Source organism: Geotrypetes seraphini, chromosome 17 (genome assembly GCF_902459505.1).
Source record: "Geotrypetes seraphini chromosome 17, aGeoSer1.1, whole genome shotgun sequence".
NCBI classification, from domain to species: domain Eukaryota; kingdom Metazoa; phylum Chordata; class Amphibia; order Gymnophiona; family Dermophiidae; genus Geotrypetes; species Geotrypetes seraphini.
The window spans coordinates 35,278,459-35,296,381 of record NC_047100.1 but is presented as its reverse complement, the minus strand read 5'-3'; the positions used below and the strand labels follow the sequence as shown (position 1 = coordinate 35,296,381).

Sequence of the window (17,923 nt, the reverse complement as noted above, 5' to 3'; positions counted from 1 at the left end):
TTTCCGACCCCCCCTTATATATTATTGTATATTTATTTAATTCCTTCAATAAAAATGTTATAAAGTAAACAGGACTTATTCATAGATCTTGTTTAGAATTATAGGAGTTTGTTTGAGCACAATTAATTAATAATGTTTTTGAGCACAATTAAACAAGGCGACAGAAGCAATAAACAGTTTCAGCTGTCACAATTTTGTGTCAAGACACGGAGAGTGTGGTAAAGCGCTTTTCTTCAAGAATAAAAAAACCCCCATAACAATACTACCCTTCCGTGTGGCGTTTCTGTTTCCCTTCGTTCGTTCGGCGAAATTTAAAAAAAAAACCCACCACTCTGAATACTTTTTTTTTTTTTTAAATTTCGCCCCTTCAGAAGGTGAGAAAAGCAGCAGCAGCCGCTACCACGCCGTCCACGAGTGCCGGAGTCTGCGTCCTAGAGGAGGCACGAAACGGAGCCCGAAGCAAGAAGAGCGCGCGCGCCTCGCTGCGCTGAAGAGCAGCGGCTCGCGAACGCCCGCGTCTGCGTCCTACAGGGGGCACGAGACGGATCCCGGGGGGGGGGGGGGGGGGGGTTTGGAGGAGCGCGCGCGCGCGCCTAGCTGCGCTGAAGAGCAGCGGCTCGCGAACGCCCGCGTCTGCATCCTAGAGGGGGCACGAGACGGAGCCCGGGGGGGGGGGGGGGGGGGGGGAGCGCGCGCCTCGCGAACGCCCGCGTCTGCGTCCTAGAGGGAGCACGAGACGGAGCCCGGGGCGTAAGAGGAGCGCGCGCGCTGAACAGTAGCAGCTCACGAGCGTCTGCGTCCTAAAGGGAGCACGAGACGGAGCGCGCGCCTCGCTGTGCCGCCGCCAGAAGCGGGGAGCGCGGACCGGCTCGTGAGACGCGCCAGCCCTCGCAGGGGAGGTGACCGCCCGGAGACGACCCTCGCCGGCGAGGCTTCGCGGTTCGGAGCTCGGCCCAGACGGCGAGGAGGACCCCGGCGCTGCCCGCGGCTCCTCCATGGCTCTCCCTCCTTGCACCCCCGCTCTGGCTTCCCTGCTCTTGGTGGTCTCGTTGGCCGGGCCCGGTGAGTACGAGGGCCGGGGAGGGGCCTTTGGATGGTGGGAAACGGAGCTGCCGCTTCTTTGACAAGCGCCTAGTTGTGGCCTGCGGACTTTGCAAATAGCTCAGGGAAAGTTAGTCATTGTTTTTTTTCACACCCGCAGAGCTTCCTCTGAAGTAACCACACGCTATTAAGGCACCTCCATAATATGATTTGATTTATTAATAATTGGGAGAAGGGGGGAATGATTGTTTTCTTTAATATTTGTGTGAAAATGGTGCATTTTATGTTATAACATTTTATTGAAGGAATTAAATAAATATACAATAATATGATACAAAGAGATATTCCTTACAATTAAATTCATAATAAAACATTTGCATACATACTTTATCATTTCTCCAAAATATATTTTTATACACCTAATCTATTTTTTCCCCTATATCCCCTCTTAACCCCTTCCCTTTCCTCCTTACCCTTATCCCCCTTGGGGATGGTGCATTTTATGTAATCTTTTTTATGTTATCTTATTTGTAATGCAGCTGTCAAAGATTGAAAACTAATAAAGATTTATATTAAGAAAAGGCACCTCCCAAGGTATCTTCAAAGTGCCCCTGCGCCAACGTAATGGTTTCTTTTCCTTTGCGGTTTTCTATTTCCCCCTTTGCCAAGCGAAACTGCACTCTTGTTAGCCTGCGTCACATGTCCTGTTTGCCAGTGCCAGTAAACAGAGCGGAGGTGATAATTTTCAACCCATACTGAGACCACTTCCCCATAAGAGGCCTACAAACTTGTTTAGTGAACCCACTTTTCTGGACATCGGCAAAGGATTGTCCAAAAATCCACGTGAAAAGCTGACGGGGCGCTGTCGCAAGTCGTTCCTGCAGCGATTTTCTAAACTCAAATTGCGCATGCAAATCTGGTTGGCGGACAGGTAGTGAAGATGCGCTAAAGTTGCACTCGTTGAGTCGCTGGCGATAGTGATCGGCGCATGCACAGAATACACAAGGAAAGAGGCGTGAATGTGCGCCTGTGCTGGGAGAAGCATAGTATGTGCTTATGTCGTATGCGCGCGATACACGTGGCTGTAGCAGTTGGTCGCAGGAGCTGTTCGTGTTGCAAAAACAGATAGAAGCCCAGCGTTTCTAAGGCTGAATTTTAGCTGCTGTGGAAATACAGCATCGTTCGTCATCTTGCTTCAAACTTTTTCAATCGGTCAGTATAAAAACAGGGGAGAAGCAATGTCGGCTTTTAACAAGCGCACATGAAACATTCCTTTCTCTCTCAAAAATGACTATAATTCGGGTTAAATCATGAACCACAGCCGAAACACATAAGACATGGGTATCATGCACGCGCTCAAGAAGCATGCTTTACCACTCCCCTTAAAAAAATATCTATATATCCTGCCCCGCTGCGGAACTTAGGTTCATTCTAATTATTCCGAAAGCATCTAAAAACCTGGCTTTTCTCCAAAACATAAAACTATCTATTTAAAATGTAAAGCTAGCTATCCTCTTCATAACCTCCAATTTCATATTATGTCCTTCCCTCATTTATTGAATTACCTGTAACCCATGTCGAGCTCTATCTTTATGGAGATGATGCAGTATACAAACTTAAGGGTTAATTTATATAATTTGTGAGTCATGTAATTTTTTTTCATTAACCACTGCCAAAAACACATGCCACCAGATGCACTTTTAACAGTGCTGGTACTGTACCGGCACCCCTGGACCAGTTACTGATTTTTGTCATCAAAAGCCGACGCCACTCTTAGAGAATGGCTCAGCAATTCTTAATAATCCACCACAGTGCTCATTTCAATGTTGAAGAGCCAGTTTGCGTGACGGTGTCGGAGCCTGCTAGAAAGCTCACTAAAGACCGTGATAAACCGTTTTGATAATCTACCGCTAAAATGCATGCAGGCCAAACTGTCGGAAACCAGTTTAGCGACCGCATTAAGGGCTTCTTTTACAAAGGTGCGCTAGTGTTTTAGCGCACGCACCAGATTAGTGCGTGCTACCCAAAAAACTACCGCCTGCTCAAGAGGAGGTGATAGTGGCTAGCGCGCATGCTATTCCTTGCGTTAAGGCCCTAACGCACCTTTGTAAAAGGAGCCCTAAAAGATTTCAGAATCTGGCCCTAAATGATTTTTGTTCATGAAAGCAATTCATATTTGCTTGGAATTCAGGAAAGATAAAAATACTGGAATTTTTATGTATGATTTTTCTTTGTGGGTTTTTATTTTATTTTTGTTTGTTTGCTCTATGTAAAACAGAAGTGAAGTGGTTACCCTTAATTCTGATGCACCTGTTAAAGTGACGGGTACCCAACCATAGCAAGGCAAAACAAAATGTATGTGCTTTGTTTTATGAATACAGCCATCTCAAATGATATGTTAAATACAATTAACTTGGTTAATTCAGTATTTGACAAGTATAGAGAATTAAATCAGTGCATCTATTGTTCAAGCCAAAATAAATAATGTAGTTCAATTGTCCTCCAGATGAATTGTGCAAAATATCGGTGCCTTTACTTTAAAAAAAAAAAAAATAAAGAAACAGGCAGATCAGCTACCAACAGCAGTCGGGTTTTAGGATCGTAAAACCCGATGCAAAATAGCCAAGCAAATGTTAGTGAATCAATTCCTTAGCTATTTTGCATGGGGTTTTACAAATTTGCTTGGCCGGATCAGAAAATGGGCGATCAAGGGGGAAAACAAGTGGTGTTCCGCTTTCACACCCACACACTAATTTTGTTGTGGATTACAAATTGGTTATTGGACAGAAAGCAGGGATCTCTATTGCAACTTGTGCTATTTAGCATATTTATAAATGATCTTGAAATTGGAATGACAAGTGAGATGATTACATTTGCAGAAGGCACAAAAACTATTCAAAAATCACAACAATGTGCTATGAAAAATCATGGGATAAACACAGAGGATCTCTAGAAAATAAATATCAATTGAAGAACTAAGGCTGATACTGGGCAGACTGGCATGGTCTGTGTCTCGTATATGGTGATTTGGTATAGGACAGGGGACTCAAAGTCCCTCCTTGAGGGCCGCAATCCAGTCGGGTTTTCAGGATTTCCCCAATGAATATGCATGAGATCTATGTGCATGCACTGCTTTCAATGCATATTCATTGCAGAAATCCTGAAAACTCGACTGGATTGCGGCCCTCAAGGAGGGACTTTGAGACCCCTGGTACAGGATGAGTTAGAGAGGACATTGAAGGGAACTCCAGTAGCTTGGAGCATGAGGGCTGGTATTTATGGTTTCTTTAGCACTCTCCAGACCAGTAGAAGTTAATCTTTACGAATGGGTATATATCCAATCATAACCAGCAGGTGGAGACTGAAAGCAAAACTGTGGGACAGTATTTATGGTATATATCGGTCTATGACCCAGAAATATCAAAGAAAAAAGACAATTTAACCATGAATTTATAATGCATTTAACTAATGGGCAAACTGGATGGATGGTTCCGATCTTTATCTGCTGTCATTTACTACGTTACTAAGGGCTAGATTCACTAAAGCTCACCTTGTTGGGCGATCTGTGGGTGATCCATAGCTAAATCTTCTCGGGGAGACCGATTCACAATGCGTCCTCATGCAAATTAAGTTGATCAGAGGCACGCCCCACAGCGACCCCCACGGATCACTGTAGAACGATCCTGACGCATGCACAAACTGCACAAGCAAGGTCAAAACAAAGGGGAGGGGGGGTGGATTGGCAATCTCTCATAGCAGCTGCTAAAGAAACTGCTACTGCGGCCATAACACTTATGGAAGGCAGGCAACCTCAGGCCGGCACTAGCGCAATAGTCTGAGTAGTGGAAGGTGGGGCGCAGGAAAGTTAGCAGCAACCCATCACTTGCAGGGTCCCAGTTCCTCTGCGGCTGAGGTCGGACACGTCTCTTTTTGGGGACCAGCGAGCCTCCAACCACCACAACCTGTGTGTGGCGTTACCGGCTTCCACAATGATGCTCCCCACTGCCCGGCCAAGCTGCAGCCAGATGGAACAGAATACGGTGCAGCCAGATTAGAACAGAATACGGTGCAGCCAGATTAGAACACGCTTTTAACCTGTGGGTTAAGGCTCACACTGCAGGGAAGGGTGGCAGAGGGCAGAGGAGTCAGCAGGGACAGGGCGGCAGAGAGTAGGAGAGTCGGCAGAGCTTGCCTTCTACTGGGATTTCAGGGCGGCAGAGAGCAGGACAGTCAGCAAGGACGTGAGTGACTGGTCCTCAGCAATTGCTTCTTTTTGGATCAGCCAGCCCAGCGGTGTTCCTTCTTCTGTTTAGTGAATCGCTGCCTTGCTACTTTGCATGTCATTTTCCCCTCATTTGTAAGCGCAGATCGGATCGGGTGGGAGGTTGATTGGCCAGGAGGTTAGTGAATCAAGTCGGGGTCGGAAAAGGCTTGCAAAGCTTAGTGAATCTAGGCCTAAGACCTTAAAAAATTGGAAGACTGGGCATCCAAATGGCAGGTGAAATTTAATATGGATACATGCAAAGTGATGCACATTGGGAAGAATAATCCAAATCATAGTTAGCAAATGCTAATGTCCACCTTAGGGGTCAGCAGGTTCTTACCTTGCTAAGATCTTTTCTAGTAGATAGGTGTGTCATTCTGGAAACCCACCCTGTCACTCTGCCTGCCTACTGTCTAAATTGGAAAGTTTGAGTCAAAACTGAGATTAGGGAATGTTTGAGCTCCATAAATGTTTTCAAAGCTGAACAAAAATATATTCGGTGCATCTCCCTGTACCCCTTCTTATGTGTTTCTATATAGGGCTATTGCCTGCTTTGATACAAACTGAAGGGGGTAGCAGTGCCCTCTGGAGAAGGAGGAGTTGAAAACCTGGAGTAGATTCCTTCTGGCTTGTGAGTATGGGGGAGAATAGCCTATTGTCCAGAATGACCCACCTATCTACTAGAAAAGCATTTTAATAAGGCGAGAACCTAATCGGAGAAAATGTAGAGAAAGCCAGATAGTGATACAGTTGTCAAAGCACTTATCTGATATTATGGTCAGACATCTGTTTCCGGTACAGCAATCTGGAAGAAGGTTGTGCTATTAAAAACTTCTGTTTGTAAGACCCTGTAAAGCTTGAGAAAGCAGAACTGGTTTGTAAAAATTCAGCTGTATTTAATATTTGAAGTTCTGGGAAAGCGGATTCTCTTGTTATCCCAGGACAAGCAGGCATGATATTCTCACATGTGGGTGACGTCATCTACGGAGCCCCAGCGCGGACAGCTTTTCAAGCAAACTTGCTAGAAGTTTCAAGTTTGCACACTGCACCACGCATGTGCTAGCCTTCTTGCCACTAGAGGGCGCATCCCCACCTCGTGGTCCTCAGTTCTTTTTCATCCGCGGAGCCAGAAGCCCTGTGGAGAATTTGTGCTAATTGTGCCTTCTGTTCGCCGCGGCTGTGTAGGGTTTTTTCGCACGGTCGCTGCGTTTTTTTCGTCTTTTTCTTGCTTTATTTCTTTCTTTTTCAAAAAAAAAAAAAAAAAAAAATCTTTCGTATCCGTTACTACCGGGGGCTCCCGGTAGTCGTGGCCGAGGAACCTCGCTTGTTCCCGGCTCGCTTGTGGGCCCATGTCCCGGCCCGTAACGGGCTTCAAAAAGTGCGGGCGCTGTGAAAGACTTCTTTCGATTACTGACCCGCACGGGTGCTGTTTGCGGTGTTTGGGGCCCCAACACCCGACGGCATCCTGCGATAAGTGTGCCACTTTTCAGAAGCGGGCACTTAAACGCCGCAAGGCCCGCATGGCGGAACTTTTCTCTGTAGAGTCCCCGCCGGGGAAGGCCTCGAGTTCGGCCTCGGCTTCGGCCCCGGCCTTGACCTCGGCCTCGACATCGGCCTCGACCTCAGCTTCGGGACCGTCGGCTTCGCCTCGGGCCTCGGTGCCTTCGAAGCAGCTGGCCTCTTCCAAGGCCTCGGGTAAGTCTCCGCTTCCCTCCTCAGCTCCATCCAAGAAGCCATCCTCGGGCTCGTCGGCGGGTGGGTCCGCCGCAGTGAAGCCCAAGTTGCCAGCGTCCGCTGCCCCGAGGGAATACTCGAGACCGAGGTCGCCCTCCGAGGAGCAGCGGCAGGCCTTGCCGCAGGGGATGTCAATCCCCGTGTTCCAGGAATTGCTCCGGGCGTTAATCGCCTCGGAGCTCACCGGGGCCATTGACCAGCTGCACCAGGCTTCGGCCTCGGCAGCTTCGGCCTCGGGGGCTTCGGCCCCGGTGGCCCCGCAGTTGGCGACCTCGGTCTCGGGTACCGGGGCCTCGGCTCCCGAGGCGCCCACGGCCTCGACCTCGGTAGTTCCCTCGGACCCGGCTTCGCGAGATCCGCCGGAGCGTAGTGTGCGCCCGAAGGACAAGGGGCGCCGAGTACGAAGACTTTCGTCTTCGTCCTCGGGGTCCTCGAGGGGTTCATCTCCCTCGGGCAGGTCTCGAGCGAGGCGCAGGCCGAGGAAGGCTAAGCGGTCTCGGACCTCGCCTCGGCGGCGGCGTCGCTCGTCACCGGCCGGGGGCGGTGCCTTGCAGGTACGGGACTTGCGGGTCGATAACCCCATTTTGTTCCGGTCTCCGGCAAGGGAGAGCTCTCGGGCTTCCTCGCCCGGGCCGAAGGGTCGGGCCTCGGTGCCTCGGACCCCGGGGGGATCCCCGAGGGGTTCCTCCAGGCGCACCCGGTCTCCGACCCCGTCGAGGTCGCAGGACTGTGCCTCGTTGGGGTCGGGGTCGGGTAGGGAGCCCAGATACTCCAACCAGGCCTCTCCCTTCGGCTCTGCCGGGAGGTCTCGGTCTCCCTCTCCTCCTGCTAAACCCTCATCCTTTACGAGGTTTGTGCAGGATATGGCTGCGGCTTTGGGTGTTGACTTGTCTGAAGGGTCCACTTACACCAAGGAGTTTTTGGAGGAGCAGGATCTTCCTGCCCCCCCCAGGGAGTCGCCGCGCCTTCCAATTAACAAGGTCCTCTGTCAGACCTTTCTGAGGAATCTTGAGGCTCCATTGACGGTCGCGGTGGTCCCCGCCAAAATGGAGTCTAAGTATCGTACCCTTCCCATCAAGGGATTTGAGAAGGGCCAACTTTCCCATACTTCGCTCCTCGTGGAATTGGCGGTTAAGAAATCTCAGCCTTCCCGGGTCTCGGCGACGGTCCCGCCTAGCAGGGAGGGCCGGACCCTTGACAAATTTGGGCGCCGTCTCTATGCGAACTCTCTGATGGCTACCAGGGTCCTGAACTATGCCTTCTCGTACTCTTCCTTCCTCCGTACGATGGTGAAGGACCTCCCCTCCTTTCGTGAGGTGATGCCTGAGTCGCATAGGGACCGGTTCGCCACCTTTAGTTCCAACCTGACCCAGCTGCGCCTATATTTATTCCACGCGGTTTATGATGCATTTGAACTCGCCTCGAGGGTGTCCGCCTGTGCAGTGGCCATGCGCCGGCTGGCGTGGCTTCGTACCCTCGAAATGGAGTCCAATTTGCAGGAACGCCTGGCTAATTTGCCTTGCGTTGGGGTGGAATTGTTTGATGACACTTTGGATGCGGCGACGGAGCGACTTTCCAAACAGGAACGCTCCCTGGCTTCTCTGGTGAAGCCGAAGCCTAAGGCTCCTGCCCAGCGTCCCTTCAGACAGCCTCCGAGGAGATACCCTCAGAAGTCCACACCGGCCTTCTCCAGACCGCCCCCTCGAAGACAGTCCCAGCAGAGTAGAGGCGGCCCCTCTAAACCTGCCGCGCAGGGGGCCGCCAAGGCCGCGCCGTCCTTTTGACGGGATAGGCGGTTGGGGGCGGGCCCTCACCGCAATATCGAGCCACCCCCTCCCCATCGGGGGTCGGCTGACGGCCTTTGCCGGGGCCTGGTCGGTGATCACGTCGGACGCCTGGGTGCTCGGGATAATCTCAGACGGCTATTCGCTGAACTTCTCCTGTCCGCCTCCGGACTTGCCCCCCGGGGCTTGCCCTCCCAATCGAAACCAGCTGGCCCTTCTCCTGGAGGAAGCCAGGGCCTTGTTGAGCCTCAGGGCGGTCGAGGTGGTGCCTCGCGATCAGAGGGGCCTGGGGTTTTACTCCCGTTACTTTTTGGTCCCAAAAAAGACCGGGGACTTGCGCCCCATTTTGGACCTCCGGAAGCTCAACAAGTTCCTGGTCCGGGAGAAGTTCCGTATGTTATCGCTCCCGGTTCTCTATCCTCTTTTGGAGGAGGGGGATTGGATGTGCTCCCTGGACTTGAAGGAAGCTTACACCCATGTTCCGGTGCATCCCGCTTGCCGCAGGTTCTTGCGTTTTCAGGTCGGGGATTTGCACCTGCAGTATCGGGTTCTTCCCTTCGGGCTGGCATCTTCCCCTCGGGTATTCACCAAGTGTATGGTGGTGGTGGCGGCGGCCCTGCGCTCGAGGGGTCTACAGGTCTTCCCCTATCTGGACGATTGGCTGATCAAAGCCCCGTCCAGGGAGGCGGTTATCTTAGCGACCCGACAGACTATCAGTCTTTTACAGGACCTGGGGTTCGAAGTGAACTTCCCCAAGTCCCAATTGCGTCCGGCGCAGTCTCTCCAGTTCATTGGAGCCGTGCTGGACACGGTTCGCCTTCGCGCTTTTCTCCCCCCGGCCCGGCGGGAGACTCTGCTTCGGTGGAGTCGTCATTGTCGAGGGCAATCGCAGGTGTCGGCCCAGCACATGATGGTTTTGCTGGGTCACATGGCGTCGACGGTTCACGTCACGCCGTTCGCTCGCTTGCACCTGAGAATCGCGCAATGGACTCTGGCGTCGCAGTGGCGCCAGGATCGCGATCCGGTGTCTTCCCGGATATCAGTAACTCCTTGTTTACGTCGATCGCTCCGTTGGTGGACCGACTCTTCCACTTTGTCAGGGGGTTTGCTGTTTCGCGTTCCTCCTCACACCAAGGTCTTGACGACGGACTCTTCCGAGTACGCGTGGGGAGCGCACCTGGACGGTCTGAGGACGCAGGGTCTGTGGTCGGTCGAGGACCGTCGGTGCCACATCAATGTGCTGGAGCTTCGCGCCATTTTTCTGGCTGCGCGAGCTTTTGTCCACCTGCTGCGCGACCAGGTAGTACTCGTGCGGACGGACAATCAGGTAGCGATGTACTATGTCAACAAACAGGGGGGTACGGGCTCTTGGCCTCTATGCCGAGAGGCTCTCCGTCTTTGGGACTGGGCTATTTTCCAGAATATATTCCTGCGGGCGGTCTACATTCAGGGAGAGCAGAACCAGCTGGCAGACAAACTCAGTCGTCTTCTCCAGCCGCACGAATGGTCTCTGAACTCCCGAGTACTTCGCGAGGTTTTCGACCGCTGGGGAACTCCTCAAGTGGATCTGTTCGCCTCTCCGGAGAATCGCAAGTTACCCCTCTATTGCTCTCGGATCTACACTCCGGATCGTCTCGAAGCGGATGCCTTCCTCCTCGAATGGGAGGGGAGGTTCCTTTATGCGTTTCCGCCGTTCCCTCTGATTTTGAGAACGCTGGTTCATCTCAGATCGACCGGAGCATCCATGATCCTCATTGCACCTCGGTGGCCAAGGCAGCCCTGGTTCTCCCTACTTCTTCAACTCAGTACCAGGGAACCTCTGCTTCTACCGGTGTTTCCCTCTCTGCTGTCTCAGAGTCGGGGTTCGCTGTTGCATCCCAATCTTCAGTCTTTACATCTGACTGCTTGGTTTCTCTCCCTCTGACTTCGTTTCCGGTCTCTCGGGCCGTGAGGGACGTTTTGGAGGCCTCGCGTAAGGTCTCGACTCGACTTTGCTATACTCAGAAATGGACCAGGTTTACATCCTGGTGTTCTTTGCATAGTCTGCGACCAGATTCGGTGCCTGTGGATTCGATTCTGGAATATCTTTTGCATTTGTCTGAGTCTGGCCTGAAAACGACTTCCATTCGGGTGCATCTCAGTGCCATTGCAGCATTCCATCGGCATCTTGAGGGTCGTTCTCTCTCTCTTCATCCTCTGGTGACACGTTTCATGAAGGGGCTAGTGAATATCCATCCTCCTCTGAAACCTCCTTCGGTGGTGTGGGATCTTAATGTGGTCTTGGCTCAGCTTATGAAGCCTCCCTTTGAACCCATCGACAAGTCGCATCTTAAGTTTCTGACTTGGAAAGTAGTCTTTTTGATTGCACTCACATCTGCTCGTCGAATCAGTGAGTTACAGTCCTTGGTTGCGGATCCTCCTTTCACGGTCTTTCATCATGATAAGGTGGTTCTTCGCACCCATCCCAAATTTTTACCTAAGGTTGTGTCTGATTTCCACCTCAATCAGTCTATTGTCCTTCCGGTGTTTTTTCCGAAGCCCCATTCTCATCCTGGTGAGGCGGCGCTTCATACCCTTGACTGTAAGAGGGCGTTGGCCTTTTATCTCCAACGCTCCAAGTCTTATCGGAAGGTTTCTCAATTATTTTTGTCCTTTGATCCTAATCGTTTGGGACACCCGGTTTCAAAGCGCACCTTGTCCAACTGGTTAGCTGCTTGCATTTCTTTTTGCTACGCTCAGGCTGGTCTCCCGCTTGCGGGTCGCGTTACGGGTCATAAAGTCCGGGCGATGGCAGCTTCTGTGGCTTTCCTCCGATCTACACCTATGGAGGACATTTGTAAAGCTGCCACTTGGTCTTCGGTTCATACGTTCACCTCCCACTACTGTCTGGATACTTTGTCCAGAAGCGACGGCCGGTTTGGCCAGTCGGTGTTACGTAATTTGTTTTCATAATTGCCATCCTCCCACCTACCCTTTTTTGGTTGGCTTGGAGGTCACCCACATGTGAGAATATCATGCCTGCTTGTCCTGGGATAAAGCACAGTTACTTACCGTAACAGGTGTTATCCAGGGACAGCAGGCATATATTCTCACAACCCGCCCACCTCCCCGGGGATGGCTTTCTTTGCTATGTTATGGAACTGAGGACCACGAGGTGGGGATGCGCCCTCTAGTGGCAAGAAGGCTAGCACATGCGTGGTGCAGTGTGCAAACTTGAAACTTCTAGCAAGTTTGCTTGAAAAGCTGTCCGCGCTGGGGCTCCGTAGATGACGTCACCCACATGTGAGAATATATGCCTGCTGTCCCTGGATAACACCTGTTACGGTAAGTAACTGTGCTTTTCTGTACAGACTCCATCTTTAGCATCAAAGAAAAGCTTCATCCAGGAGGGTATTCACACCAAATATGAAAAGAGGAAACTGAGAGGGGACATGATCGAAATAGTCAAGATAATGAAGGGAATAGACTTAGTAGATAAAGACAGGTTGTTCACCATCTCCAAGGTAGGGAGAACGAGAGGGCACTCTCTAAAGTTAAAAGGGGATAGATTCCGTATAAACGTAAGGAAGTTCTTCTTTACCCAGAGAGTGGTGGAAAACTGGAATGCTCTTCTGGAGTCTGTCATAGGGGAAAACACCCTCCATGGGTTCAAGACAAAGTTAGACAAGTTCCTGCTGAACCAGAACATACGCAGGTAAGACTAGTCTCAGTTAGGGCGCAGGCCTTTGACCTAAGGGCCACCGCAGGAGCGGACTGCTGGGTACGATGGACCACTGGTCTGACCCAGCAGCGGCGATTCTTATGTTCTTAACCAACTTAATACCTTTTCCCTGGATTCTTAGCTCATGTAACCAGAGGATCAAAAGTATCACGAGGAGCCATATCGAGTGCTTTAGAGATCAGGAGTAATGCTGCACAACCCCCCTGATGTATCGTCTGTAAGTGTTGCCCAGTATAGACCATGGCATCAAAACACTGAAAATCATCTAGGACACACTTCAAAACTAGAAAGTCTGTCAATTGCCCAGTTGCGACCTTCTTGTCACTACTGCATTTCTGCCTGTGTGTGTGTGTGTGTGTGGGGGGGGTGCTTCAATAGTCTGTGTTCAATCTCTAGGGATAGGCAGAGGTCCTTGGAGTCCTACCCGTCCCCCCTCACTGTTGAAAATGTAATAGTAAACCATACTGGCAGGACTGTAGCTGAAAGACTCCTACTCAGTTTAGAGAGAACAGTGCCTCTTGTGTATTGTTCCTAAATAAGGGGGAGGTGGATACTGTCTTGCGTGTAATTCCACCTCTCTCCCCCCCACACATGGTGACGCGTCAAAACCGCATGGGACATTGACGCGCAGACATTTTCCTTCGGTTTTTAAAATCCGAAGGAAAATGGCAGTTTACAGTGTCATGGAGGGGTTCCCCCCACAACGTGAGCGCGAACACTTGTTTACTGGGGGGGGTTTCTTCCCCCAGACCCCCCCACTCACAGTGGTAACAGGAACAGTTTTAGGTGGTGCACAGAAGTCATAGAAACATAGAAATAGACGGCAGATAAGGGCCATGGCCCATCTAGTCTGCCCACCCCAATGACCCTCCTTTACCTTTCTCTGTGAATAGATCCCACGTGTCTATCCCATTTGGCCTTAAAATCAGGCACGCTGCTGGCCTCAATAACCTGAAGTGGAAGACTATTCCAGCGTAGGATTGTCCGCGTTGATGTCCTGCACAGTTTTGTTAAGGAACCCCCCACACACAATCTCATCTGACCCAAACTTTTTATCTGAAAAGATTGTCTTCTCTCTTTTTTTTTGTTCAGTGTTCAGTGATGACGACTGCGAAGCATATGCTGATTCCAGTGGATGGCCACACGGTGAAAAGTCCTGCTCCTTTTTGAGTTTCTGTTGTGGGACCTGTGATAACAGATACTGCTGTATGACATCGTCTCAAAGACTGAGTGAATCTGCACAGCGGATGTGTAGTATAACTGATGGGTAGGTCCATTTTCCTCATTAGGCAGGATATAATTGATGTGGTGATAAATTGACCAGTTTGATGGTATGTGTGATCGTGAGGAGAATGTAGTTTATTGCTTTCCTATCTGTGAAATGGGAGTTCCTATTCCTGAGTTAAAGTATTGCAGGGATGTCAAACTCAATCGCAGAAGGGGCTGAAATCTTTAAAAAAAAAGGCTAAGTTGCAGGCCCAATTTTTAATTAAGATACTTGGGGGTCCTTTTATTAAGGTACACTAACCAATTTAGCGCGCGCTAAATGCGCACCTTAATAAAAGGACCCCTAAGTGACTAAGGCTTAGTCTTAGTAGAAGTATAGGGTTACAACGTCTCTAACCCCACGCCGGCTCTGTGGTGTAAACAAAATAAATAAAAAAGACTCTTTCTCTCTCTGTTAGGTCCTAGTTTACACTCGCTGTCTTAACACCAGCTCTGGCAAGATACACAATTCAAATCTGACATATCATATCACAAAACAGAAAATAAAATTATTTTTTCTACCTTTTGTTGTCTGGTCATTACTTAAATCATGTTGGTCCCAGGGTCTGGTTGTCTTCTAATTAGAGAATGACACGGTGGATGTTACCTGCGGCTAGCTGCGGGTAACCCACCAAAACGGTGAAGGGGGAAAGATACTCACTGCAGGTACGGGGACAAGGCCATCCACTGCCCCGTGGAGCGGTGAATGGCCTTTCCCCGCAATTATGGGAGGGAACACATGCGGTCACCAATCGCACACGCCCTCCTCTTCCTACCTAACCAAATCTCTCTATTTCCCTCCCTCCCCCTTACCTTCGTGGCGCATTTTAAAGTTTGAGACTTGTTGAAAATAGTCAGAGCGTATGTGCAGTTGTGTGCGTGCAGAAGCTTCTCCTCTGACACAACTTCCAGTTGCGTCAGAGGAGAAGCTTCTGCCCACACATGCATGCGACTGCACGAACACTCCGGCGGCTTTCAACAAGCTACTCGAACCTTAAAACGCGCCGCAAAGGTAAGGGGGAGGGAGGGAGATGCACAGACCACGCGAGGGGTTGCCGAAGCGCGGTGAGGTGGCGAGAGGGAAGGGTGGATGCTATGGGGAAGAGGCGGTGAAGGGGACGGCGGGGACAGGGATGGGGCGGTGAAGGGGATGACAGGGATGGGGCAGTAACAGGTACAGATTTTTTCCCCGTGTCATTCTCTACTTCTGATAACTCGCTCCTGCCCATTTGTCATTTTCTTCTTTCTCCGTACTAACCATCCATCTTCCATCTCTGTCTCCCTTCCCTCCCCTGGAGGTCTGGCATATTTCCTTTTTTTCATCTCCATCCCCGCAGCTGCAGCAATGGACCCCCACCATCCCCAGATCCACCATATCTCCTTTTCTTTCATCCAGCATCTCTCCCTGCTTCCCCACCACCCTAAGGTTCACCATTTCTTCCCAACTACCCTCCTATACAGTATCTCTATCCTCCCCTCCACACCATCCCTTGTGTCCAACTTCTCTCCCTTTCTGTTCCTTCCCTCCCTCCATCCCACTGTCCACCATCTCTCTCCTCTGTTTTATTTCTTCCCCCTCCCCTCAGTCTGGCATATGCATGTCTGGACCCCTCCTTCTCTACTCTGGGTACTTCTATACCATGGTCTGCCCCCCATCCCGAAGACCTGCATGTTTTCCCCCTTCTTCTCGGTCTTACCTTCAGATTGGGCCCACCATTCCTACCCTCCCTCCATCCCGGCTTCCTGGTCTCCTCTTCAAAGTAGCCTGCTGAGGATCGCCGGCCGGCTGTAGCGAACCTCGCTGGCTGCCGTTGACCTGTAGCGTATTTCCTCTGCTGCGGCCCCGCCCCTCCTCTAACATATGAGATCGCATTAGAGGGAACGTGCTACCGAGGTTGACGATGCTGTGAGGTTCACTACAGCCAGCCGGCGATCCTCAGCAGGCTGCTTGGAAGAGGAAACTAAGCGAAGGCAAACACTAGTGAAGAGCAGTGGTTCATGCCAGTGGGCCAGATTAAAGTTAAAAAAGGTAAATGTCTAGTGGGCCAACTTTTAATACACTGCGGGCTAGAGTTTGACATGTCTGATGTGTTGTAAACCGCAAGATATTGAATATTGAGGCGGTATACTAAATATTTTAATAAACATAAATATGGTTTTACCATAGGAAATTGTGCCTCTATCAGGCGTGTCAAACTCAAATCACATTAAGGGGCCGAAATCCGAAACACAGGCTAAGTTGCGGGCCAGACCCCACCCAATCTCCGCCCCAGACTGCCTCCATAATAGTACTAATTATAACACCATTTTTCCCATTCATTTTTCATATATTTTTCAAACGCACCATATAATCTTATTAACACATAATGGTTAACCACAAAATTAAACTACTCAAAGCGCACACTGTATGCTTCTCAGCATTCATTCCTACCAGAACACAGATAACCCCTATGCAAATACGGGACCAAAAGCTAAAAGTACTAATACAGTATATAAGAAAGAAAACCTAAGATTCAAGACTCTGCATGCAGTACAACCCCCAGAGAAAAAGAAACAAATGTATTTCTTCCTGAGCAGTTCAAAATATAGACAGCAGATTAAAAATCTCAAAATTGACACAATTCAAACACTAAATTGAAAATAAAATCATTCCCCCCTACCTTTGTTGTCTCCTTTCCTCCATGCTGTGCCTCCCTCCGGCGGGTGTCTTACCTTCTGGCCATTTTACGCAGCCCGCGGTCTGATGCCCCCGGTGTTATCTTGTGGCGGGCTCCCTCTTCCTCACAGCCACAGTGTGAACGAAGCCGAGTGCAACGGCTCCTCGTGCGTTCTGTGCCTGAACCGGAAGCCTTCTCTCTGACATCATTATCTCTATCACTTTTTAGGAAAAATCTGAAAGCTTATCTCTTTTGGAGATTCTTAGCTGAGGATTGATCTAATTTATTGAAAATTTTTCTATGACCTCCATTATTGTTTTATATTATATTCTTTTACATTTTGTTAACCGGCTCGAGTCCTTGCCGGAATGATCCGGTATATAAGATGGAAATTAGATTAGATTCTGGATGAGGCGCTGCACGCGGCTTCATGCACACTGCGGCTGTGAGGAGGAGGGAACCGGCTACAAGATAACAATGGGGGCATCGGACCGCGGGCTACATAAAACGGCCAAGCGAACCGGATTAGGCCCGTGGGCCTTGAGTTTGACACCTGTGCTCTTTATCAGTGGTCCTGGAGGACCACTAGGCCAGTCGGGATATCAGGCTAGCCCTAATGAATATGCATGGAGCAGATTTGCATGTCTGACACCTCCATTATATGCAGATCTCTCTCATGCATATTCATTAGGGCTATCCTGAAAACCCGACTGACCTGGTAGTCCTCGAGGACAGGGTTGGGAACCACTTCTCTGTATAATTGGTAAAACTCTTATTTTTAAAGGGTTTTTAAAATCTAGATGAAACCATAGAAAGTGTGTGTAAAGAGAATTGTCAAATCATATAGTTATTCCCCCCCCCAAAAAAAAGGATCCTAGTCGGGATTGAATATGATGTGTCAAAAAAGTGTAATAATGAAGCTCTGCACTTATTTATAATTCAAATAGGGGTCCTTTTATTAAGTGAACTAGAATAAGTTGGTTATCGCACCTTAATAAAAGGACCCCATAGTTACTAAAAAAAATTTAGCATGGTTGTGACAGAATATGCTCTTGCCTTATGCTGAATTTAAAGGAAGTTAGTGTGGTGTTTTTCTGAGACGGGTATAAAAAAAGCATCTAGCTTTTCCTTTCTCCTTTTTAAAATGCTTTTCTGATTAATGTAAATTGGTGTAAACTAGCTGTTCTTGATGGTATAATCTTAAGTATTTACAACCAGATGGTTTCAATTTTTGAAACACAATTTTTCAGATTAGTTTTATAGTTATATCAAAAAAATACTGATTTGGTTGTACAGTTAGAAGTATATATAGTAGATAAATAATTATGAAATTATTGCGAGATGAACTATTTCCAGTTTAATAGATTAATCATTCAAATTTGGACAACTTTTCTGCAGTACTTTATTGAAAGGATTAAAATAATCATTACCTTAATAGGTAGGTTAATGATGGATT

At 49.3% G+C, this 17,923-nt stretch overlaps 1 protein-coding gene across 3 annotated transcripts in view; it reads left to right on the top strand.

The window, feature by feature from the left end:
* The first annotated feature begins 705 nt into the window (after positions 1 to 705).
* The window catches only part of SHISA5 (shisa family member 5), a 73,249-nt gene continuing 56,031 nt past the window's right edge, over positions 706 to 17,923 (top strand). The window contains exons 1-2 of one of the 3 annotated variants that reach the window (XM_033926556.1): positions 706 to 1,062; positions 13,637 to 13,811. In XM_033926556.1, coding sequence (XP_033782447.1) covers positions 996 to 1,062; positions 13,637 to 13,811 — 242 coding nt within the window. In that variant the 5' untranslated portion in view covers positions 706 to 995. Of the gene's footprint in view, positions 1,063 to 2,230; positions 2,254 to 13,636; positions 13,812 to 17,923 lie in introns of those variants that run through there. The other 2 variants (XM_033926557.1, XM_033926558.1) reach the window with 2 other exon arrangements.